This window comes from Colius striatus, chromosome 1 (genome assembly GCF_028858725.1).
Source record: "Colius striatus isolate bColStr4 chromosome 1, bColStr4.1.hap1, whole genome shotgun sequence".
In the NCBI taxonomy this organism is placed as follows: Eukaryota; Metazoa; Chordata; class Aves; order Coliiformes; family Coliidae; genus Colius; species Colius striatus.
This window is the reverse complement of record NC_084759.1, coordinates 153,693,535-153,714,643: the sequence shown is the minus strand read 5'-3', so window position 1 is coordinate 153,714,643 and position 21,109 is coordinate 153,693,535. Positions and strand designations below refer to the sequence as shown.

Below are 21,109 nucleotides of genomic sequence, written 5' to 3'. Positions count from 1 at the left end.
ACTAAAACCAATAGCTCTTTCAAAGTTTAAACAGATTTTCTTTTCAAACACTTGAAGTAAATGCCCTTTTCCCAAGGTTGTCTAGCATCTACACTTTGGTACTTCACACAGTTTCACCAAATATACTGTTAATTTATCAGGGAGCCAGCTTTTTCCTTTTCATTATCTTTCTTTGTGGAAGCATCCCCTCCACAGAAGTCAGACCTCAGCTACCTCCAAGTTCCTTATTGTTTCCTCTAGTACTAAAGTTTCAGAAAAGACAGAGCATCACCATAATAAAATAGCCCCTGCATTTCTTAAGCACAACAGCCACCAAACAATGCCAGAATGGCTTGTGCCTTTTATAGTCAATCTGCCTACATAAACACTTAGGTATAACTTTTATATTCTTCATGATCCTAGGTGTGTAAAACTCCAGACCTGGGCTGCTGCAACACTGCAGATACAGAGAGCTGACATTCCTGTCCCACACACCCTGTTGGCATGCAAGTTATGGCCTTTGTTGTTAATGCTTGGTGTATGATCCAGTGCTGGAGCAAGCAGCCTGCTCTCCTGTGTGTTTGTTTTCCCCACTTTCCATCCTACCATTAGTCTGTAGCCAGTTCAGGGGAAGCATAGACCAATGTGTTTCACCAGCCATATTGCAAGGATGCAAATTTCACAGATGCGTTCCTATTTCTTTGTCACCCCATGTTCTCATGCTCATGTAGCCCTTGGCTTGAGAGTACTGCTTTTAAATCAAAGGACACGATACCTGCCACAGCACAAAAGCTAGAGGGTCTTGCTCCCATCCTGCCATCAAACAGCTACCAGTACAATCTCAGAAACCAATATCCTTCCTGTAACAGTCACTCCAGTTTGGTAAATCAAGTAGCTGAAGAAACGCAGGTGTTCGTTCAGCATGCAGCAGGCATGTGCCAGATCCACCCCCGAGCCCATGCAAAATGCTGATCAGTCCACAGCCCACTGGTGCAGTACACTTTTCTTTCTTGCACATTGGAAATTTGCTACTCAGAAGTGTTTTGGTTTGGGTTCTTTTTTTTGCTTTAATTAAAAAGGCAGAGGACCTCCTGAATACAGTTCATATTCACAGATGGAGAATAACTTGACCTGATCCTCCTCTATACTATTATATGTATATGCATTAAAATCAGCTCTCATTTTTATGTTCTTAGTTTCAGGCCCTCTATAATAGCTGCAGGCTTCATTATTGAAATGTTGTAGTTTGCCTGTATACTTTCTGCCAATTCTTTTGGTTGTGTTTTCCTGGTTATGTGCAATTTCACACATCCAGTGTTTATAAAATCATGGCTTTCAGCACTCCCTGTCATCTAGAAGCTGCTGCTTTCCACCTGAGACAGGCAAGAAGGGCTGTTTTATGCCTACAGTTCTCCTACAAGTGACATATCTAATGCTTTAAAAAAAAGAAATCAAATCCTAACAAGTCAGATGAAAAGGAAGAAGTTGATACTGCAGACAGACAGACTGGAAAGGGAGAGAGAAGCAGGACTAGAAACATCTCCAAAACTTGAGAAATTGATACATTATGTTATGAATTTAGGATATACCAGCTACTTTGCACCTAAGTTCTTGCACAGCTTCTTCTCAGCTACTGGCTCTTACTTCCCTGTACTGCTGAAAAGCACAGCAAATTTGCTTACATTGCAAGTGAGAATGGAGTAGCTGGGATGTTGTACATGGTGCTGTGGTTTTCTGTACCCTAACTCCTCAAGTACATGTGCCCAGACTTGAAAGAAAGATCAGAAATAGGTGGTGTGCAAAGTTAGGTGAACATCTGCCAGCCTTGCTACATGGATAAAGTCCTTACCAGTTCATCTACATCCATAGGCTTCTCTTCCAAAGGGATTCCTACAGTCATTGACTGTTCTTATTAATGAGGATTCCCAAATTTGCATTTCTCCAGCAGACTAAGGACAGGGGACATAAAGTCTAGGGACACAAAGAAGTAATTCATTCCTCGACTGCTCTCTGACTGTGCAAAGGTCCTCCCCACAAAATGCATCAAGAAACAAGTGTAACGTGAAAGTTGCAGGGAAAAGAGGGGAAAGACAAGTTTATTTCCTTGGACAACTAACTTCCCTAAGACAAGGGCAGAAAAAGGCATGAGGTGATGGTGCTGATACTACAAAGAAAGAGACTCAGGACTCACAGAGCCCTGACATACCCTGTGAAACCAGCTTGGATTACATAGGCTGTTCTTAAATAATACAACTGCAATTGCTACATGGACTTTAAATACTTAAAGATGACAGTTTTGTTTAATGCAAATACTTTTTCACATACCTTAATGCCTGAAAGTAAAAGAGAGGCTGGATTTATTCTGAAACATGGTCAGGAATTTTAAAACAGGCTTTTGTATACACAAACAAAGGGAGCATGGGAAACAAGAGCTTGGAAGTTACTTAAATGTCAAGGATTACATTATACCAGGTAAAACTGAAATGTAGCAGAGGGACTCAGTTTCATAAATGAAATGTCACTGCTGATGGGTACAAATTATGTAAGAAAGATGGAAAGGGAAACAGAGGTGGCACTTTGTCACATGCATTTATAGTTGCAGCCACATAGAGTTCAGCTGCAAAGAGAGCAGTGGTAAAAAAATAAATAATGAAAAACTGGAGTGGCCATCTGCCACAGCCTACTCCAGCAATGAGAAAACAGGAATGAATTAGTCTCTCTCGAGGTACTCAAAGCTACAGGACACTGCATTTGGGGAGAATTTAGCTACCCACATATCTTTTAACAAGCACATAGGCCAAAGATGTTCAAAAGATGTGTTTCAGAGAAACCTGCTCTAATCCAGAAGGTACAGGCTCTTGACAAATAAACCACAAAAATCCTCCAAACCCAGGCACTGTAGCTCAAAAATTATGTGACACCAATGAACAAAATATCTGAATGTAACATAGTAAAGAGTTTATTTGACTTAGAAAAGGTCTCTGGCATAACTCACTGGACACGTATACATTAAATATACAAATGCATAACAAAATAAACCCAGAAGGCAGACATTCAGCCAAGAGGCTCATTCAGAACCACTCACCACTCCATGCCAGCAAGAGACGCATACCACAGCTTCATTACTGTGTCCAAATTGAGGATCACAAATGTGGGCTCTGTGATTGCATCACAAAGATCAGCAAACCCTGGCTGATGAGCCAAAGAGTAAACACAATGTGTAGAACAGGCATCTTCTTGGAATAGTCCAGGGTCAGGACACAGATGCCACAGACCTAACTTTGTTCTTTACAACAGCAACAGAACAACAAATGTCTCCCATCTTTACCACCCCCTCGGCCTTGCAACTTGGTTGCAAGAGGTGGCACCTTAGGCACAGACCAAATGATATCTTATTTGAAGACCACTAGCAGATGTCAACAGAATTCATAACCACCACTCCTTGCCCCTCTGCCCCCAGCACCATCAACCACACTCTTATCTGGAGAGAGAGATTCAGTTTACAGGTCACAACCTCAGGTTTCTAGCACTCATCAAGAACCACAACTGACAGAAGTAGTTAAAGTAAATGTGGTCACCTCACCCAGACTCAGATCTGTTGCCACAGGAGAAGCCAAATAATCCACGTTCAGCTGATCTTATCTTCAGAGAAAAACAAGTTCCACCAGACTCTGAAACATCCACTTTGGATCAGCAAGGCTGTGTGCACCCCCCAAAAGTCGCACTGAGTTTAAGGAGCAGATTCATATCATGCAAGAAAGCAAGTTTGCTCTCTCAAATTAAGTAATTAAACAGTGTGCAATAAGGAATTCTACTAACCCCTGGGGTCAAGGCATGAGACTCAGCTTCTGTCACAGGGGAAGGAATTCAAAAACAAGTGAACACTGCATTTCAGGAACTGGTATAGCAACAAGCCAGAAGACAAACTGATGAGAGACTCTCTGGAAAGCATGGAGTTCTGTTAGTTGGCAAAGTTAAAGTGCTTTCCCATCCATCGTAAGAAAGTGAAAGTAAAGCAAGTTACTAAGCACAGAAGGAAAGGAGGGGCAAGTGAAATCAGCCTCTCACACTATATGTGAGAAGTCACTCCACCCAAGATGAAGCAACCAGAACATAAAGAGATAGAGGACTTCCTGAAAAACCTGACCATATATACCAACATGGCACTAATTAGTTAATGAACCTATTGCACAATTAAAAAAATAAATATTTTGAAAGTATGAGAGAACAAGGAAGCACCAGATGACAACATTCTTATCAGAACGAAAAGTGGGATAATGTTGGCTTGATAAGTTTCTCTCTGATCTCTGCTAACAAAGTGAAATAAATACAAGGTGATTTTTTTTTTTTCTCTCAAACACCTGGAGATTAACAGAAGCATGGATGGCAAAGTCAAGCCAATTCAAACAATCCTACAAACATACAAAAAGTAGCTTTTGGCACATGAGCTATACACCTGAAGTCAACAGGATAACTCATATATTGTTACTTCCATGTCCAAGAAATTTCCAACATCTCTCTTCTCCCATTACCAGGAACAATTTTAGAAAATACTGGTGATAGTAGGAGCTGACAGACCCAGCTGTAAAATCACATCTTGTTCCTATACCGCCTTCTACAGAAGCAAGCATTTAACCCACTGAGTAAGGATGAGTATGTTTAACAGAGAGCACAATACCTTTGGTATTTCAGTGTCTTGAGGCATTCTACAGGGTAAACTCAGAGTAAAACAGCCCTGCTTACCATTCAAATTAAATACACTACCCAGAAAGGCAATTTATCAATCAATCAATCAACCAATTGCATTTTATCAACTACAGACAGCTGTTTCAGTGTGACAACCCCCTGCTACAAGCCAGCACCTGGAAAAGTCTTTGGAACAGCTTGTTCTGTGTTGGAAGTGCAGCAGTTGCCTTTGCTGTGAATTCCATGTGCACTGAAAAACACCAACGGTGTTTTGAAACAGAGACAAAACTAAGCCTGTGTTTTTATGATGTCTAAATAGTTTTTTGGCAAGTAGGTAGGTTAGTTTTCAGGTGTCTACTTACAATTAGGATTTCTTTTTTCTGGGTACCACAAGAAGACTGATTTACAACAGCAGAGTATATAATTTAGATCACAAAAAAGCACAGTGAAACATCAATCCACACACTGAAGAAACAAAAATAACCCGCTTCTCCACTCTGTTAGTGGCCAGAACTGGAAAAAGGACAGTAAACAAGAGGACAGAGGTGACAAACAGGTCCCACATAATGAGTATGTATATGCTACGTATACCATGAACTTGCAACTTGGAAAAAGTGATGAATGAGGACATAGATGATATTAGTCTGTAAAATCACAAGTGGCAAGGAAATAAGCAATAAGGATGGTCATTGCTACATCTGACAGTGGAAGAACGAGGGTAGCTTGATGAAATCATCAAGAAAAGTGTTAGAACAGCCTGACAATAGTTCTTTTTTGTATCACACAATGAACTTGAGGTTCACTGCCACTGAACACTGTGGGAGGCCAAAAGTAGAAAAGGATTTGTAAAAAGAGACTAAGTGCATTCATTAAGGCCAGGTCCAGAAGGAACTGCCAGTTCAGAAAGCCCATAGACTGCTGGAATGGTGTCAGAGAAAGACTTCTGTATACAAGCTTTATATTTTATGCTTCTGTGATCACCTGTTACTGGCTATCCTCAGAGAAAGCATAGCAGATTAGATGGCCTTTGTCCTGATTGCACACAGTGCTTCTTATGGATCAAAGCTCCTGATTTTGGCATGGTTTAGAGTTTGGAAAGGTTAACTTAAAGAAACCCAAAACACAGTAAAACCAATACCAAAAAAAGAGGAACATTTGGAAAGCTTGTATGCCTCTCTGCTTCCTCTTTCAGCCTTCAAAGATGTGCTCCTTAATCATTCAGTTTCCATGAATGGTAAAGTATTGCCAAATCAGTGTCAAACAGGATTCTGTATCAGCTCCTAAAGGCTTCATTGTTGCTCCTAGATCCTGCCCAGTCCCCTCCATATGGCATTTTCTCCTGACCCAGTCTCAACTGCAGGTTAATCACCTCCCTATATTCCATTTTTACTCTTTCTTGCTAAATCACTTTGTTCAACTGCTATATTCCTGACATGAAACAGTGAAGATACTAATCTGTTTGCCTCTGCTAGCTAAACCCTTCTCCCAGACCACTCATTTCTGTGTGGGCAAGTGACAAGAGGAATCTACAGCAAGATTCCTTGTGGACAAAGGATTGCTACTCTGCTTATGAACATCCTGATTTCACCCAGAATTTGCCACTTCGATTGGATTTAGCCTTCCAGCCAGTCAGACCAACATGTTTCCGCAGTGCAGTAAACAATGCAATGCAGTGATTCTGTCTGTAGCCAGACAGACTTAAGTAGCAGCACAAGTCAGTCAGAAAATCTCCTGCATTTATCTGGACACAGAGTAAGCAACTCTGAGACCAGTCATCACAGTTGGTTTTACATATAAAATATGCGTGCACACAGACATATGGACTAATACATTCATCAGTAACCCTCATTTAAGGGGTTAACCATCCAAAGTCTCTGCTTCACCCAGAAAATGTGCTTTAACTGGGTGTGACAGCTGCATCCAGGACCACGTGGTGGCTTTACAGACTGCTGCAGGGGGACATGGCTGTAGGTTCAAAATCAGTCAAGTTACTGTTCCAGCTTGTTCAGTCTTCAGTTCTCCAGACAATCCTCCCAAATCAAGATAACACACAGGTAGATTGTTTGTTTTTGTCGCTTGTAGTGGAGTTTGGACTCAGGTTACCTGGAATGAAGTTAAAGTAGTGTTAATCTTAAGTAAATAAGATCTGGGTAAAGTTTGGACTCACACTTCAATACTCTCATTTGTGATACACTTTGTGTTAGACCGACATTATTCTGCACTCTCTCGTGGTTTTATTTGCTACCACTGTGAAATAAAGAGACATTAAAATAAGAGCTAATTCAGAGCATACTGTGGAGAAAACCACTGGAGAAGTATTTCCAAGCTTTGGCCTGTACCCAGGTCAGCTTCAGTGGTATCCTCAAGTCCCAGTTGGCACTGAAAAATAGTCTGTCCATGACTTGGGTGGGAGGTTTTCCAAAAAGTGAGGTAAAAAACAGGTCATTTCCTCCATTTGATCCCCACATACATTCTCAGTAGAGGCTTTTTCACGTCCCATTTTAGACACCTGAAGTGCCAGTATTTCCACCATTTCAAGACTAATCCGGAGGGCTCAGGGTCCCTCACTTAAGTAGCACAGTATGCTGCCTCAATTTTTCATTGTCTTAGTATTTTTCCTTGCTTGCTCTATGGATTCCTTCTGCTCCCAGTATCTGCACTTTCCAGTGCTTGCACTGCTGTCTGATCTCCTTCACTACAGCCAGCTGTTGATCTGGATGCCCCAGCATACCTTTTTCAAGCACAATCACGTAAGTGTGCTTGCAGAGACTTTGGCAATTGGACAGCAGACTCCACTCATGTATTTGTACAGAAGGAAGGTATATGCACATCTCCCAAGCAGTTGGAGCCAGTGGCCAGTACTGAATGAGAAGAGGGAGAGCAAGCTGCCACAGGTCATAGTGACATGATACTGACAAGTCTCAACCTTGGTAAGATGAAAGAGATTTCAACCCAGGCACTGCCTCTGAACTGGCCTTTTAGTAAATAATTTTTGATGTCACTTTCTTGCTTGTGGGTTATGCTGGTGTGGCTGGGACAGAGTTCATTTTCTTCCTAGTAGCCGGCATAGGGCTATGTTTTGGATTTGTGTTGAATACAGTGTTGTTAATGCAGGGATGTTTCTGTTACTGCTAAGCAGTGCTTAAACAGCATCAAGGCCTTTTCTGCCTCTCACCCCACCCCACCAGCAAGTAGGCTGGGAGTGAACAAGAAGCTGGGAAGCAGCATGGCCAGGACAGCTGACCCCAACTGACCTAAAGAATATCCCATCACATAGAATGTCATGCTCAGCATATAAAGTTGGGGAAGAAGGAGGAGGGGAGGGACGTTTGTACTGATGGCATTTGCCTTCCCAAGTCACCATTACACAGGATGGAGCCCTGCTTTCCTGGGGATGGATGAACACCTGCCTGCCCATGGGAACCGAGGAATGAACACCTTGTTTTGCTTTGCTTGGATGTGCAGCTTTTGCTTTACCTATTTAACTGTCTTTATCTCAACTTGTGAGTTTTCTCACTTGTACTCTTCCAATTCTCTTCCCCCATCCCACTGGGAAGAGTGAGTGTCCATGTGAGTTAGTTACTGTCTGTGGTTAATATGATATAGGTATTTGATCAATGCCTTCCTCACCCATAGGTGATGGGGAAGAGGTCTCTCCTCTCCACCTTCTTCCATACCGCTACTTCTTGATATCCATGTGAGGCTGCACTGTGACCTGCCCTCACTTTTGTGGCTGTTCTATAGGTTACTGACACCTCCCCATATCTCCCTGTGGTGTTTCATTCTACTTCTTGTCCCCTCTTTGACTCATTCTGTATGTTACAACTGAGTTTATCATTACTCTTATCTCCTTATCGCCCTGTTCCCCTGCCTGTCTTTATCACATTCAAGACCCTCATGTTTACTTCCAAAAGTGTTTGTGCTCCTCTAGTTAATCTCAAACTCCTTTATTCTTCTCATTTTCTACTTCAGTCTTCTGACTTTTTTTTCTACAGATGCTGCCACAGTTGGTACAAACACTCTCCTTGTATGTACACAACAACATTCCCCTCTTTCTCTTTGGAGAAGAGGCTGGAAATTCCAGTTACCACCCATCCATGATCCCACTTTGGCTAAAAAACCACTGGTGATAACAAAGCAGCTATTTCTGTGTTAATGCAGTGCTCAGCGTAAATGCCACTTCTTGTTGTGTTCTGCAACTGACAATTATGAGGAGCAAAAGCTGATGTGTGGCACAACTCAGGATAACAGACCCTTCTGCATGAGCCCACTTTGCTTCTTGCAGGGGAAAAACAACACAAAAAGCCAGTGCCATCTAAAGGCATGCAGCTTTCAAACACTTGCAACATCAGTGTCTTTGCTGACCACAATCTGCCCAGCAGCAGCTTCAAATTAACAAGATTCTGGTCAGCTTCAGAGCTGCTGCTGTTGAGTTCCTAAGTGGGCAACAGTGAAACTCAAGAGCTGTGTCAATTGGGTGATGTGGTTTAAGAAAGCCTTGTCAGACAAAGCACGGTCTGTGCAGTGGGCTAGGACAATACCTCAGGACGTTAATTAGTACACGTAGTTCAGGACATTACTATCCGTAGCCCTTGTATTTTCCAGACTCCCATTCAGACTTGCAGGTATCCTTTTCTTGCATGCAAATACCGAGTCAGATTTTCAGACTCCGTCACAGAATGCACTTTCATCGCTTCCCTTCCCAGTTCAGGTTCTCTTCATCACCATTTGCTTTTACAAGACTAAACGTGACCTTTATCCTGCTTGAATAATGTCTTTCAATTACTCTGCGAGCTACTCGGGGTGTGTATCTGGTATCCCTATGCATCTGCAAGGTGGGATGTGTCTCTGTGGTGCTGCAGAATTAATAGTGACTTTGGAGGATGTGTACACAGGCAGGCCCACAGGGCTTAAGTGTGCTGTTTAATCTTTACAAAAGGTAAGGGCAGCTACTTCAAACTGTGAAGCTCTGAATAATTGCATCCTAACCTGACTGCATACTAAGCATCTTCCCTTTCCTTCATTTCCACTTCTCACCTCCCTCCTGTCACCCAGCGTATCATAGCATCACATTTTACTAAACCTGCTCAAAGACAACTTAAAACTTTTAAATCTAAGTCAGTCCTATGGTTACCCAAGAACAAAGTGCCTCCCATTTTCATCTTGAAGCTGGAATTCTAGTCCATGCCCATGTTCAATAATTTTTTATTAAACCCCAATGAAGCATGTGCTATTCATCAAGGTAAATATTTTTTTTTGCTCTTTTTCATGATCCTCCATCTTTCTAGTATGCCCTCTACCATCTCTGTTCATGTGCCACTTTGGGACTATTTGACTAGAGGAGCTTTCTCTCAAGAACAGAGATTCAATTTAAGAGCAACACACAAGCAGTGATGACCTCTGTCTACTTACTCCATACTTCAAAAGCTGTGAAGCCTCCCATGCCACCATGAACAGGCATTGTCAATTTGCATAAAACTGCAAAAAATACTTGCTTGAACTCCTTAGAAAGACTTATCAGGTCAGGAAGCGCACAGCAGGAAGACTCATGTGCTGGACCTCTGTGCCCTTCCTGCATCTCTTCTCAATTCTTCCTTCCCCTTTATTGAAAGACGTGGCAGCTCTCAGGAAGTAACAATGGCAATAAATAAAACCTGACCATAATAGCACAACAGCGTCTCTGTGGAAATGGTCCCGACCGAGCATCAGATTGCCTGGCACAGATCCGCTGTATTAAAAGGAAGAGGGGCAGCCCTGCTGACTGTGCAGTGCCCCAAGAAGGCTGCGGTGCCCCACTGTTCAACTGGACATCAATCTCTTTTGTGCCTTAATCTGGGCCTAATTTGCTGTGACACCATGGGAGTGGCAGGCTGGCTGCTTTAAAACAACGGAGGGTGAGAAATGCAGGCAATCTTTGCTACTGTAAAGCGCTGACAAATCAGGGATTACGCAACTCTCCACTTCCGTCACTAGAGGGTAGTGCAAGCCCTCAGGTCTGTTCCTCCAGAAGAAATGCCCATACATCTCCCTATAGGTCTTCGATTTTGTTTTTCCCGTTTCTGAGGAATGGGGCCCAAGCAGCACATACTGTCTGTACTCCAGACATGATGGACTTCCTTAGACCAGGGTTTACTTCTGCCTCCCCAAATGCCAAACGCATATCCTAAAATGGGTCTACTACAGCCTTATATACACAGTCCATGCCTTCTTACAGTTCTTTCCATGTTCATTTGGCATTTTTGAGTCTGTACTTCCTTCAGACAGAAATATTTCTAAAAACCTGATCAATCACTGCTGCTGACCTCCCCATTACCTTCCTTTTCTTTTTTGTCTCAGAAGAATGTCTTTCCATTTCACATCATGGCAGTCCTAAGGGAATTCAGTCTCTCTACACCTGCATTTCGCATTCATCAGGACATAGAATGGTCTCTGGCCAGATAAGTTGAGGAAAAATTTTCCCCCTGGAAGTAGTTTATATTCCTTCTAGCACAGGAGGTATTGACACCCAGCACAGCTCACCAAGAGATGAAAACGACCAGGTTGAATAGTCCATAGATTTACTTCAATCTGACAAAATATCTAAAATGTTGGGAAGTTAGCTATGAACCCATAAATTGGGAAAAATATTTATCATTTGTGTCCAACCAGATGAAGCCTTGGAAGGACTTAGAAAAAAAATATCAATCACGTGTTAGCAAAGAAAGAAAGGTTGAGATCTAGTATTTCTCCATAGCTTCTGTATTCACAACCTTCTCCATTTCAGAAAGTGATAAGGGAGCAAATTAAAAACACTTCCACCCTCTCCTCCACCCCTTGTCCCCTCATCTCAACATTAACACATTTTCCTCGCTTCTCCACCAGTAACCCGTTGCAGTAAACACACCCAACTAAACCCGAATGAGGAAAGGAGGTGTTAAACTGGATATCTGTCTCCATCCCGCCAACCACTACAACAGTGAATGTACTGTTGCAGTTTATTAGGGCAATGCACTTCACAAACGGTATGCACAACCTGTTCTACCCTGTCTCCTTAGACATTCATCTTTCCCTTTGTCCCACACCCGCTTGCTAAGAAGTATGAGAACACATTTACATGAGAAGTACCAACTTTAAGGCTGTTGTTAAATTGCCTCCAACTTAAATTGCCTGTATCATTTTCTACAACTTCTATTCTTCTTTGGTCCCACTCATTTTAATACACAGAGAAAATAATAGGATCTACTCGCAGGTGCCTATATTGAATATGTTTGCACCAATCAGCCAAACTCAGACCAAGGGGGCACACAAGCAAAATGTGCTGGTAGAGGAGGTTTTACCTGAGATGCCTCCAGTGCTTCGAACACTGGCATGGCCAATACTGAGCTGCTCATATTCCAGTTTCATGTTCCCAAGGTCTTCTCCTGAATGTCCTTCACTGGCAAAAGAATTGGCCTCAATGCTCGAGCCTGGAGACCGTTTGGCCTTGCGACTGAAAAGCCCACTGGCAAACCGTTTTCCTTGCTTTGAATTGGCCTGTGCATCTTCTTTCTTCACGTCACGAATAGACTCTCTGGATTTGGATTTATTTTTCATGTCCATGTGGAAACGAGAGAAGAGTTTCTGAGGGCTCCGATTCAGCTTGTTCAAGTTCTCCAAAGGTGGATCAATTTCCGGGAGCTCTTGCTCCAATGTGACTAAGTCATTCAGAAACTGATTTAACCTCTTCTTTGACTCACTTGTTTCCTCCTTTTCCATGTTCCCCTGATTATCCTGCCTGTGTCGTGAAGCCCAAAGCATCATATCACCACGGGTTGCCCCTGCCACTAAGCCATACTTGGGGTTAATGAACTTCCGAGCCACGGTGGAGGAATGAAAGCCTGGCTTCCCAACTCCGTGAAGGAATGGGTTGGCAATACCCAATTCCTTGTAGAAATTCACTTCCTCCGAGATGGCATAGAGCTCACGAAACTCAACGTCAAACATCTCCACGTGTTGTCCTGTCAAGACGAGCAGGATGTTTCTGTCAATGTGAGATGAACTCCACGTGAAGCTATGAGTCGGAAACAGAACAAACATTAGATTTTTGGATGCATACTCACTTAAAAATATCTAAGACACTACAATGGGAATATGTGTCATTGTGCCACTTGCCCTTATGTCCTGGCCAAGAGAGGTCAGGATAGATACATGAAGCTCTTTATTATTGTTCTTCATTAGGCATGCAGACCAGATCTAGAAGAAAAGGCCCTAAAACTCTGAAGGACAACTCATCCTTTTCATTGCATCAACAGGAGGAGTCTCCATACTGAAAAGCTCACTGAAGAGAACTGAGCACAGTGTCTGGTGGGAAGTTCTTGCAGGCCACCACCTGAAGCAGCGTGGATCTGCCTCTAGCCCACTGAAATGGTCCACTGGGATGCGCATATTCTGTTCTCTCAGGAGCACCTCGTGCCCTGTGCTGCCTTCTCTGTCATCCCACCCCAGTTTCTACACATGCCATACATTACAGAAACTGGGATTAGAAAGAGAATGACATGGGAAGAGGACTCTTAAAAAAAGCCACAAGCCATCTTTTTATTCAAAGAATGTAGCTTTACCTTAAGCAAGAGCAACCTACCTGTATGATCCAGTGGCCACCTTTTCACCATCCACCATCAGGAATCGGGATGCCAGGGTGCCTTTGATTTTCCCTGCTGGCATGTAAAACCCAACTCCTGTCACAGAACGTATGCGGATATTCTAATAGGGAGGTGAAAAGACAAAACTAAATAGGGCAGAGAATTAGATAACTGCCAGCTCCAAGTCTTAACATGCTACCTTATCTCACTGCTTCTGGGATTATAGCTCATTTTGTATCAGCCATCAGGAGTCAGAAGGGCTGCAGAAAGGAAAGCACAGCACCATAAAATCTGTTGGCATCCCCTGCCTATGCAAGTTACTCCCCTCCATCGGTTTACAGCCCTGTCCAATGGGTCAGCATCTTTGCAGCCCTGCCTACTGTCTTCAGTTAGTTATCTGAGCCCTACGGCAAGACAATGCTTTCAAATTCAAATAATCCTCAGTCTCCAGACCTGCACTGTAGCTCAGAAGGCCCAGCCCAGTTCAGGGGAATGAATCAGAAGAATCTCTGAGTCACGTCTGCACTCTCTGCATCCTGATCCCTATTCCACAGCACTTGTGAGCTCTTCTCCAGATTATATTAACAAGACCACACAACCAAGGGACTTGGCAACACCTGTGCAGTGCAAAGGACACAGTTACTTGGAGGGTAGTGTATGAGGCAGGTCTATGATAAGTTCTTTTTGTGCTCGTGTTCTGATTCCCAACAACACATGGCTTGACAAAACTGGGCAGATTAGAAGACTGGACAATGTTATTCATGCAAAAGAGAAGAGGGGACGGTTCTAACGCTCAATAGATGCCTCCTGGCTAACAAAAGGAGAACCCTGACCTTTATAATCTTGCTAAGTAGCCCAAAGAGCTATAATGTCCACTCAGATTCCCCATTGTTCAACAGAGAGTGAAAAAACACAGAACTTTTTTTGATAACAAGAACTTTGACTCATTGTGATCTCCAAAGAAAACTCTTGTGTCAAACATAACAAAAGTTTGGCAAATCATGTCTTGTAGGCTCAGGAAGTCATATGAGTCATACACACAAGACACTTACTAACATCCCAGGATGATATATGCCGATGGTTGGATTTAAATGCATTTCTACTCATCTCTAGCCTTAAGACAAAAACTGAGGTTTTCTCATTTCATGTCTGGAGTCGGTGAAGAACTTTTTGTCTTTGCAGAGTGAGGTACTGTCTCCCTACAGCAGTTTCCCTCCTGTGAGGCTGTCAGCAGATGGTAATACCTTGCCACCTCAAAATGATACAATACCCAGGAATTTTATGAAAACTCTCAACACTGTATGTAGACAAAGGGCAAAATCCAATGTTAACAGTTATTCTCCCTGTATTAGGACTGTTGAAGTATTCACTCTGCATTGCATGAACATGGCAATGGAATAAGAAGGGCGGGAATCAATGAACAATCTGAGCATCTGGTGATGACAGAATAGGCATCCTGACCCTGCAGCAATGACAGCCCATGGTAGTGTGTGTCATCTCTCTCTTTCTCTGGAATTGGAACTTGCCTCTAAATCTTAAAGATACATCCCACGTTGCTGCAATCTCCTGAAAAATAAAGCTGTCCTGTAAATCTTGTGCAAGAATTCCAACGGAAAGGTGTGAAGAAGGGCAGATAGGAAGAGTATGCAATTCCTCTGCAGACAAACTGTGGCCCACTGTGGTAAGAATCTTTTAGAAGAAAACAAAATAGTTACACAAAAAGTGTAAGGAGATGATGCTTCCTGTGTTGCTGAAAATCTGTAGAAGCAGCTCAGACATCAAAGCAGATGTCAGGAGAAAGAGATATCATAAATAAGAGATGGGTGAATGATAAGAGTTAACTGCACTAGCTTCTTGTTCTTCTTCAGCAATTCCAGCATCATGTCACTGTGATGATTGGATTTGCAGTGTGAAGTCTGTGTAGATATCTATGGAGAAAGAGGCAAGATGAAGAGCAGAAGGGGACTCCTTACTGTTTAAAGATACAGAAAGCAAACAAAAGGGAACTCACCACTCCAATAGCATTGCAACTGTTTCTAAAATGCCAGAGCATCTTTTAATTCACTATATCTAGGAGTTAAAATATGCACTACTGAAGGCATCATTCCTGCACATGATGATACAGTGAGAAAAGTACTGGGAAACCAGGACTGGAGCAAATGGAACCACTGCTGTGACTTCTCAGTTCTGTACCAAAGAGAGTCGAGCCTAGGCCACAGAATACCCCTGAAGCTCGTAATAGGTCTATTATAACGATGTCTGTGCCTTGCTTTCAAAGACACCAGAGGAAAGAAACTTCCATCTCTGTTTTGGAGAAAGATGAGAAAGCTGCTCTGCTGGATGTCTTTTTCATGAAGTCCAGAAACTCTGAGCAGAGTAGCGGTTCACAGGAGCACTGCTCGGATGTATGCAAGTGATTTTCATCCAGATTTAAGGTGGTTCTCCTAAAATAGTTAATATGAGCCTCTATAACCTTCAGAGCTTTTTGAGTTTTATTTGTATTTTTTTCTTTTAAAACTATTAATTAAATATTTATGGAAGATATGTCCTTCCTCCAGGCAAAAATGCAGCTGGATCACAAGAGGGGCAAGTGTGGCATCCTGTAGGTTGTTTACAAAGTAGCAACTTTTTCAGTGTCCAGAACAACTTTGTAGTAGGGACAGACTAAAAACCATTAAAAATGCAAGGAATACAATACTAGCTAGAAACTATATATAAAGGATTTAAGCATGTATGCTTAATGGAATCAGATCCTACTGAGACTGCTTCTGCCAGCCAAGCTAGGTTGACTACTCTGTTGTGCTGCATGCACTATATGAAAGCATATTTTGATATGGAACTGGGAAGCAGCAGTTCCTCAGTCTCTTACATCCTCAAGCAAATGAAGAACACAAGCTCATTCACTCCCAGATGACCACTGCTGGATAGGAAAGTCTTGATTTCACAGACTATGCATGTCCTGTAACTAAGATGCATATAGACAACAACTCAAAAGAGCTACACTGGACTCTAGTTTGAATCCTTGCATAACAGCAGACCCACAGGAATCTCCTTACACAATTTTCTCCCCAAACAGAAATTTTTAGTTCACAGAAGCCAAGAAACTAGAGAGATCCCCATCTCAAGTGAAAAGCAAAAAATCCAAATCTTTCCTTTCTCTTTCCTTCTATATTGGCCAAACACTCTCTTATCCATCAAACCCTGTCTAAGCACTGCGATGCGACTTGCAGGGAGGAAGAGATGTATGTGTCTGTCCAAACGACTTCCAAGATTCATGGCAACTGAAAAAGGCCACTGATCTGCGGGAGATAACGGTTTGGTATTGAATATCTTACCCGGATCTGCAAGTCACTGAGTTCAAGGCATCTGCACATTTCCAGGAAGAGCTTCACACCCTCTTCATCTAGGATTATATAGACTGGGATCCAGCGCTTATACGCTGCATCAACAATATCACGGAAGATGTCCCGGTCTGTAAATACATCCATGACCATCGCAATAATCTGGAAACAAGAAGACAGTAGACAGCTGAATAAAATGTGAGGAACTGAGAGGTACATCACACCGGTGTGAAATAAAGGAAAGCACTGATAACAGAATATGGAGGAGGAGCATACAGGGGAGACAAAAGTACAGGTATGTACATGCCCAAGCACTGCCAATAATCTTGTAATTTTCTGGCTTGGCTCCTTGGCACTTTGGAAGGAACTTAATAGATGTCTTTCAGCGTTCTTCTTCCAAGGAAGGGAAGATGGCTTATTTCAGGAGCCTGAGGAACGCCAAAGCCAAATATCTAGCTTTTCCCTTCATTGCCTCTGTAAGAATCCACTTTAAAAAAAAAAAAGACACTGAAAACGGACTAAAGAGTGAAAAACACAGCTCTAAGACCTAATCAGAAGGTAATGGAAGAATGAATGTGCTGAGGAATCAGAGCCTGAATCCTCAGCCATGGTGCCTAGTGCAGACAAGAAGAATTTTATTTTCCTTTTTTTCCCAGTTCCCTGTGAGAAGTCAGCTCTCAGGGCTGGCTTCCCAAGGAATGTCTTATGGAGCTCAAATATAAACGTCTCACGTTTGTCGAGGAAAGGACTGGAGTGTGTGTTCCAGATTTGGAGGCAAAATGATAATTTCCTCTCTTTGGGTGTAGATTTTTTCCTAGTATAAAACTAATCCCTCTTTCCAGGCATAGATTTTATACAAAACAAAAGGTTGCACTGATGTGACAGACAAGCCTGGACATTCAAAGGATGACTTAACGACAAAAATGAGAAGGTTACAGGAAACGTTAATGCTGATCTTACACGCTTTGCCTTTCTCTCCCTTTCTGTGTCTTTTACACCATTAGAAATATCAATTTGCTTTCCTGCCCGAAAGAGTTACTCTCCCCAACACTTGAAAGGCTATGAATGAAGGAAACTACTGTTTTCCTAGTCCCACTGAGGAACACCAACTTGCCAGGTCAGAGCTCTCACGATGACTATGCTGGGAATAAAGTTGCCTAAGTTTTAATTTCCCGGGCACTGGGGTCACAGTGATGAGCTGAGCTCTGCTGGGGACAGCACATACAGTGGTCAATGAAGCTGAAGACAGGGTTTTCTTCACCTGAAGTTGGGCAGATATGTAGCTCAATTTTGCAGGAGACCCTTCTGGAAGGGGAAATAATTCTCACCAGAGACATCTGTCCTTTGGAAAATGCCCTCGAACATACTGGTTTTGGGAAAGTGAGGCCACAGTACATGTCCCCTCCTGTGTTTGCTGTCTCTGCTTGTATAGCCAGCAACAGCCAACACATCTGCTCCGTCAGGCTCCTTCTCTCAACGGTGCTTACACAAGCTTTTCTTAGTCAGAAAAAGAAAAAAAAGAGCTGACACTGTGTTTATGCTCATCGTTAACATGTACGTTCCTGATACAGGTGAACTGTGGTGGAGCTACATTATACTAAGTCCCTAAATAACTTCTGCTAGGCAGAACTGGATTTCAGGTCCTGCCTTGGTTCTCACTTGCCAGAACAATGCAACAAGCTACATAGAGTCCTACCAGAACCTCTGAAAATCGAAATACAATGACCTTGTGCCACTTTATTCCTAAATGACTTAATATACAGGCATATTACAATCAAAGGCATGAAGAGTTCTTGCAGTAACTGAGGCCTGTTAGGCTCCCTCCTCCTTCCACACACCGTGGCGTAGATGTAGTAATTTAGGAGCAAGAATGCCAGATTTATTCATCTGAAGTAAGAACATCCAGGTAGGGAACTGATCAAGGACAGCAGAAGCGTGAATTTGTTTTCCTTCCATCCCTCTCATTTGCAATGAGACCAACAACTGCAGAAATGACACCACATCCTGGACAAACCAGGATTAATTGATAGCACTGGCCTTGCAGTATGAAGGGATGGTTTCCTCCACGCTTTGGGGCCCTGGGTCAGTTCAGGCTTCTTTGCAAGACTGGAGACTAAACCCATGAAAACTGCAGGCCTGTATGAAAAGCAGATGAGCTGCTTTGCAGATGGCACTTCCAAATCAGCAAAACGTGTGGCAGGCAACCCCTGTTGTTATGTCAGTCTTCTCAAACTCTTGCCACAGCCGGTGATCTGTCAAGATTACCTAGGAGTGTTCCCAAATACAGCAAGTCAGAGCATGAGAGTCTACCCCTGCAAGAGTTTTTCCCCATTCCTCTACCTATCCTATGGATAGCATGCTTATCTGTAGGGCCTATAGGTGTGCCTGCCTCTTCGCTGGGCTTTAAAGATTGGCAAATTAATGCTTGCCAATCTCATTGCAGCAAGGTAGCTTAATTAACATATGCTGGTAAAACACTGTTGATAAGCCACCCACAGGTATGTGCCACATAGTACTAATATCCGTTTAGACCCTCCTCAAAAAAACCAAATCCAGCAAAACCACACTCTCATCTCCTGAATGAAAAGTTGCCACCTGGAGACTATTTTTTTTTTTCCCCTGCCAGGGCCAGCTCAGCTGAACACAATAGGCATAGTTATCTATGAAAAGGACCATTAAACATTCAAATGGCTGTTACATACGAAACCACCTTTGGGCTGGGAGGGGCCAAGTTTGTCCAGTCCCATGAAAAAGTAAAACTCTGCAAAGGAATTAATTACTTTTATGTGCTGGGCACAGCTGTGGAAAAACCCCAAAGTTTCTCAGTCCACGCACAGCCTGTAGAGGCATTTGTAGCAGCGCAAAGAGGATATGATGCTGCACTAAATCAGAGCGTAAGGATTTCTCAGCTTCTGACTCTTGCATGCAACTGATCACACCAGTCGCTGAACAGGATTACGGGGTGCATACGTATTTCCGCGAGCAGAGACCTGAGATCACCTGCCTCTCTGGAAAGTTTTCTGTGCTTCCCAGCAGATATGGTTTTAAAAACAAGTCTGCAAAAATTGTGTGTATAGCATGTGCTCTAGGTGGGGAGCAGGGAGAGGAGAAAATAACTGATGAATTTGAAAGCAGAAAACCCAGAAAGCAGTAAAACTAAGAGCAGGAATTAAGTCTCTTACACTATTATCCCCTTTCCCCAGGGGTAAGTCACCTCTGAAGGGGATCTTTTCCTAGGTGGTCTTCATGGGAAACTTCACCCACATTGCCCCCACCACCTAGTCAACACAAGCTCTTGTAGCATCACAGCTGGATTGTCTTCTTGTCCCGTCACCACTAACAGTCCTTTCCAGACAAAGATAAATTGGAGGAGCAGACACATTGTCTGAAATCTGCTGCTTGCATTCCAGGCTGGATAGTATTGAGAACACAAAAAAAACCCCCAAACCCCAAAAATACCATCCCATAAACAAAATCACTGCCCTGTGTTTAACTAGGGATACCTGTACGTACAGGAGGGGTGGCTGTAACAGTATGACAGCCTGCCTTCACCCTGACCCAAGGAATAAGACTGGGCCAGGGCAAAGCAAACCACTGTTAGAAAACTCCAGCTGGGGAAAGGGTGTGCATGCAGGGGTTTAACCCCCTCCCAGGCATCAGTGTTGGCAAACCGTGATGTGGACACCAACCAGCTGAAGGGCCAACATGCTTTGGAGGTGGCCATCAAGGAAAGCTTAGCTGCAGCGGGCTCTCGCCTCCGTTCACCCCACACGTCCTCTGCCCAGGTGCCCCCGACCCGGATGTGAGGGTGAGATGGGGTGGCCCGCCAACGGCTTCATGTGGCGGTCGGGCCCTACCTTCTGTGCCTGCTGGATCATCTCCCGCACCACCTCCTTCACGTGTGGCGCGCTCTCCTCCTTGCGGGGGTGGGTGAAGAGGGCCACCCGGCTGATACCCCGGTAGAAGGTCTTGTCGGTCCAGCCCAAATCCAACGGGGGCACCTCAGTGTCCGAGCACTCGGGCCAATAGGCCAGCGAGAGGGTCTCGCCGCCTGGCCCCCGCATCACCTTGCCGCCCTCCCGGGGGTCGTCGTAGCCCCGCCAGCCGCCCCGCAGGGCCTGCAGCTCCCGGCTGGAGAGAAAGTCGCGGAGCTGCTCCTTCCTCAGCGCCTCCCGGTACGCCGCTTCGCCCCGGGTCACCAGCGCCTCCAGGGCTCGGCGCTGCTCCTCGCTGTAGTAGAAGCGGGCCTGGGCCTCCGTCACCTTCTCGTTGACGTGCGACTCGTCCAGCAAAAGCACCTGGGACTCCGCCATGCTGCCGGCACCCGCAGCGCCGGCGGGCCGGGACGGCTGAGGCAGGAGAGAAAGGCAGAGCCGGGGCCCGCCTCACCTGGCCTGCCCGAGCCCGCCCCGACGGGTGGGGCGGCCGCACCGCCCCGCGCCGGCCGCACCGCCCCGCGCCGGCCCCTCACGCTCCCCCGGGACGTGGCTGTGCCCTCCGCCCGGC

General features: G+C 44.0%; 1 protein-coding gene across 1 annotated transcript; it reads right to left on the bottom strand.

The window, feature by feature from the left end:
• Window positions 1–6,358: 6,358 nt before the first annotated feature.
• On the bottom strand, window positions 6,359–20,931 carry FAM83F (family with sequence similarity 83 member F). Its single transcript, XM_010198104.2, has 5 exons — window positions 20,461–20,931; window positions 16,598–16,765; window positions 13,262–13,383; window positions 11,982–12,694; window positions 6,359–6,768 (listed from the first exon to the last, which is right to left on the bottom strand). Exons 1-5 carry the CDS (start codon window positions 20,914–20,916, stop codon window positions 6,704–6,706), a joined length of 1,524 nt encoding a protein of 507 aa, XP_010196406.2. The 5' UTR covers window positions 20,917–20,931; the 3' UTR covers window positions 6,359–6,703.
• Window positions 20,932–21,109: the final 178 nt, after the last annotated feature.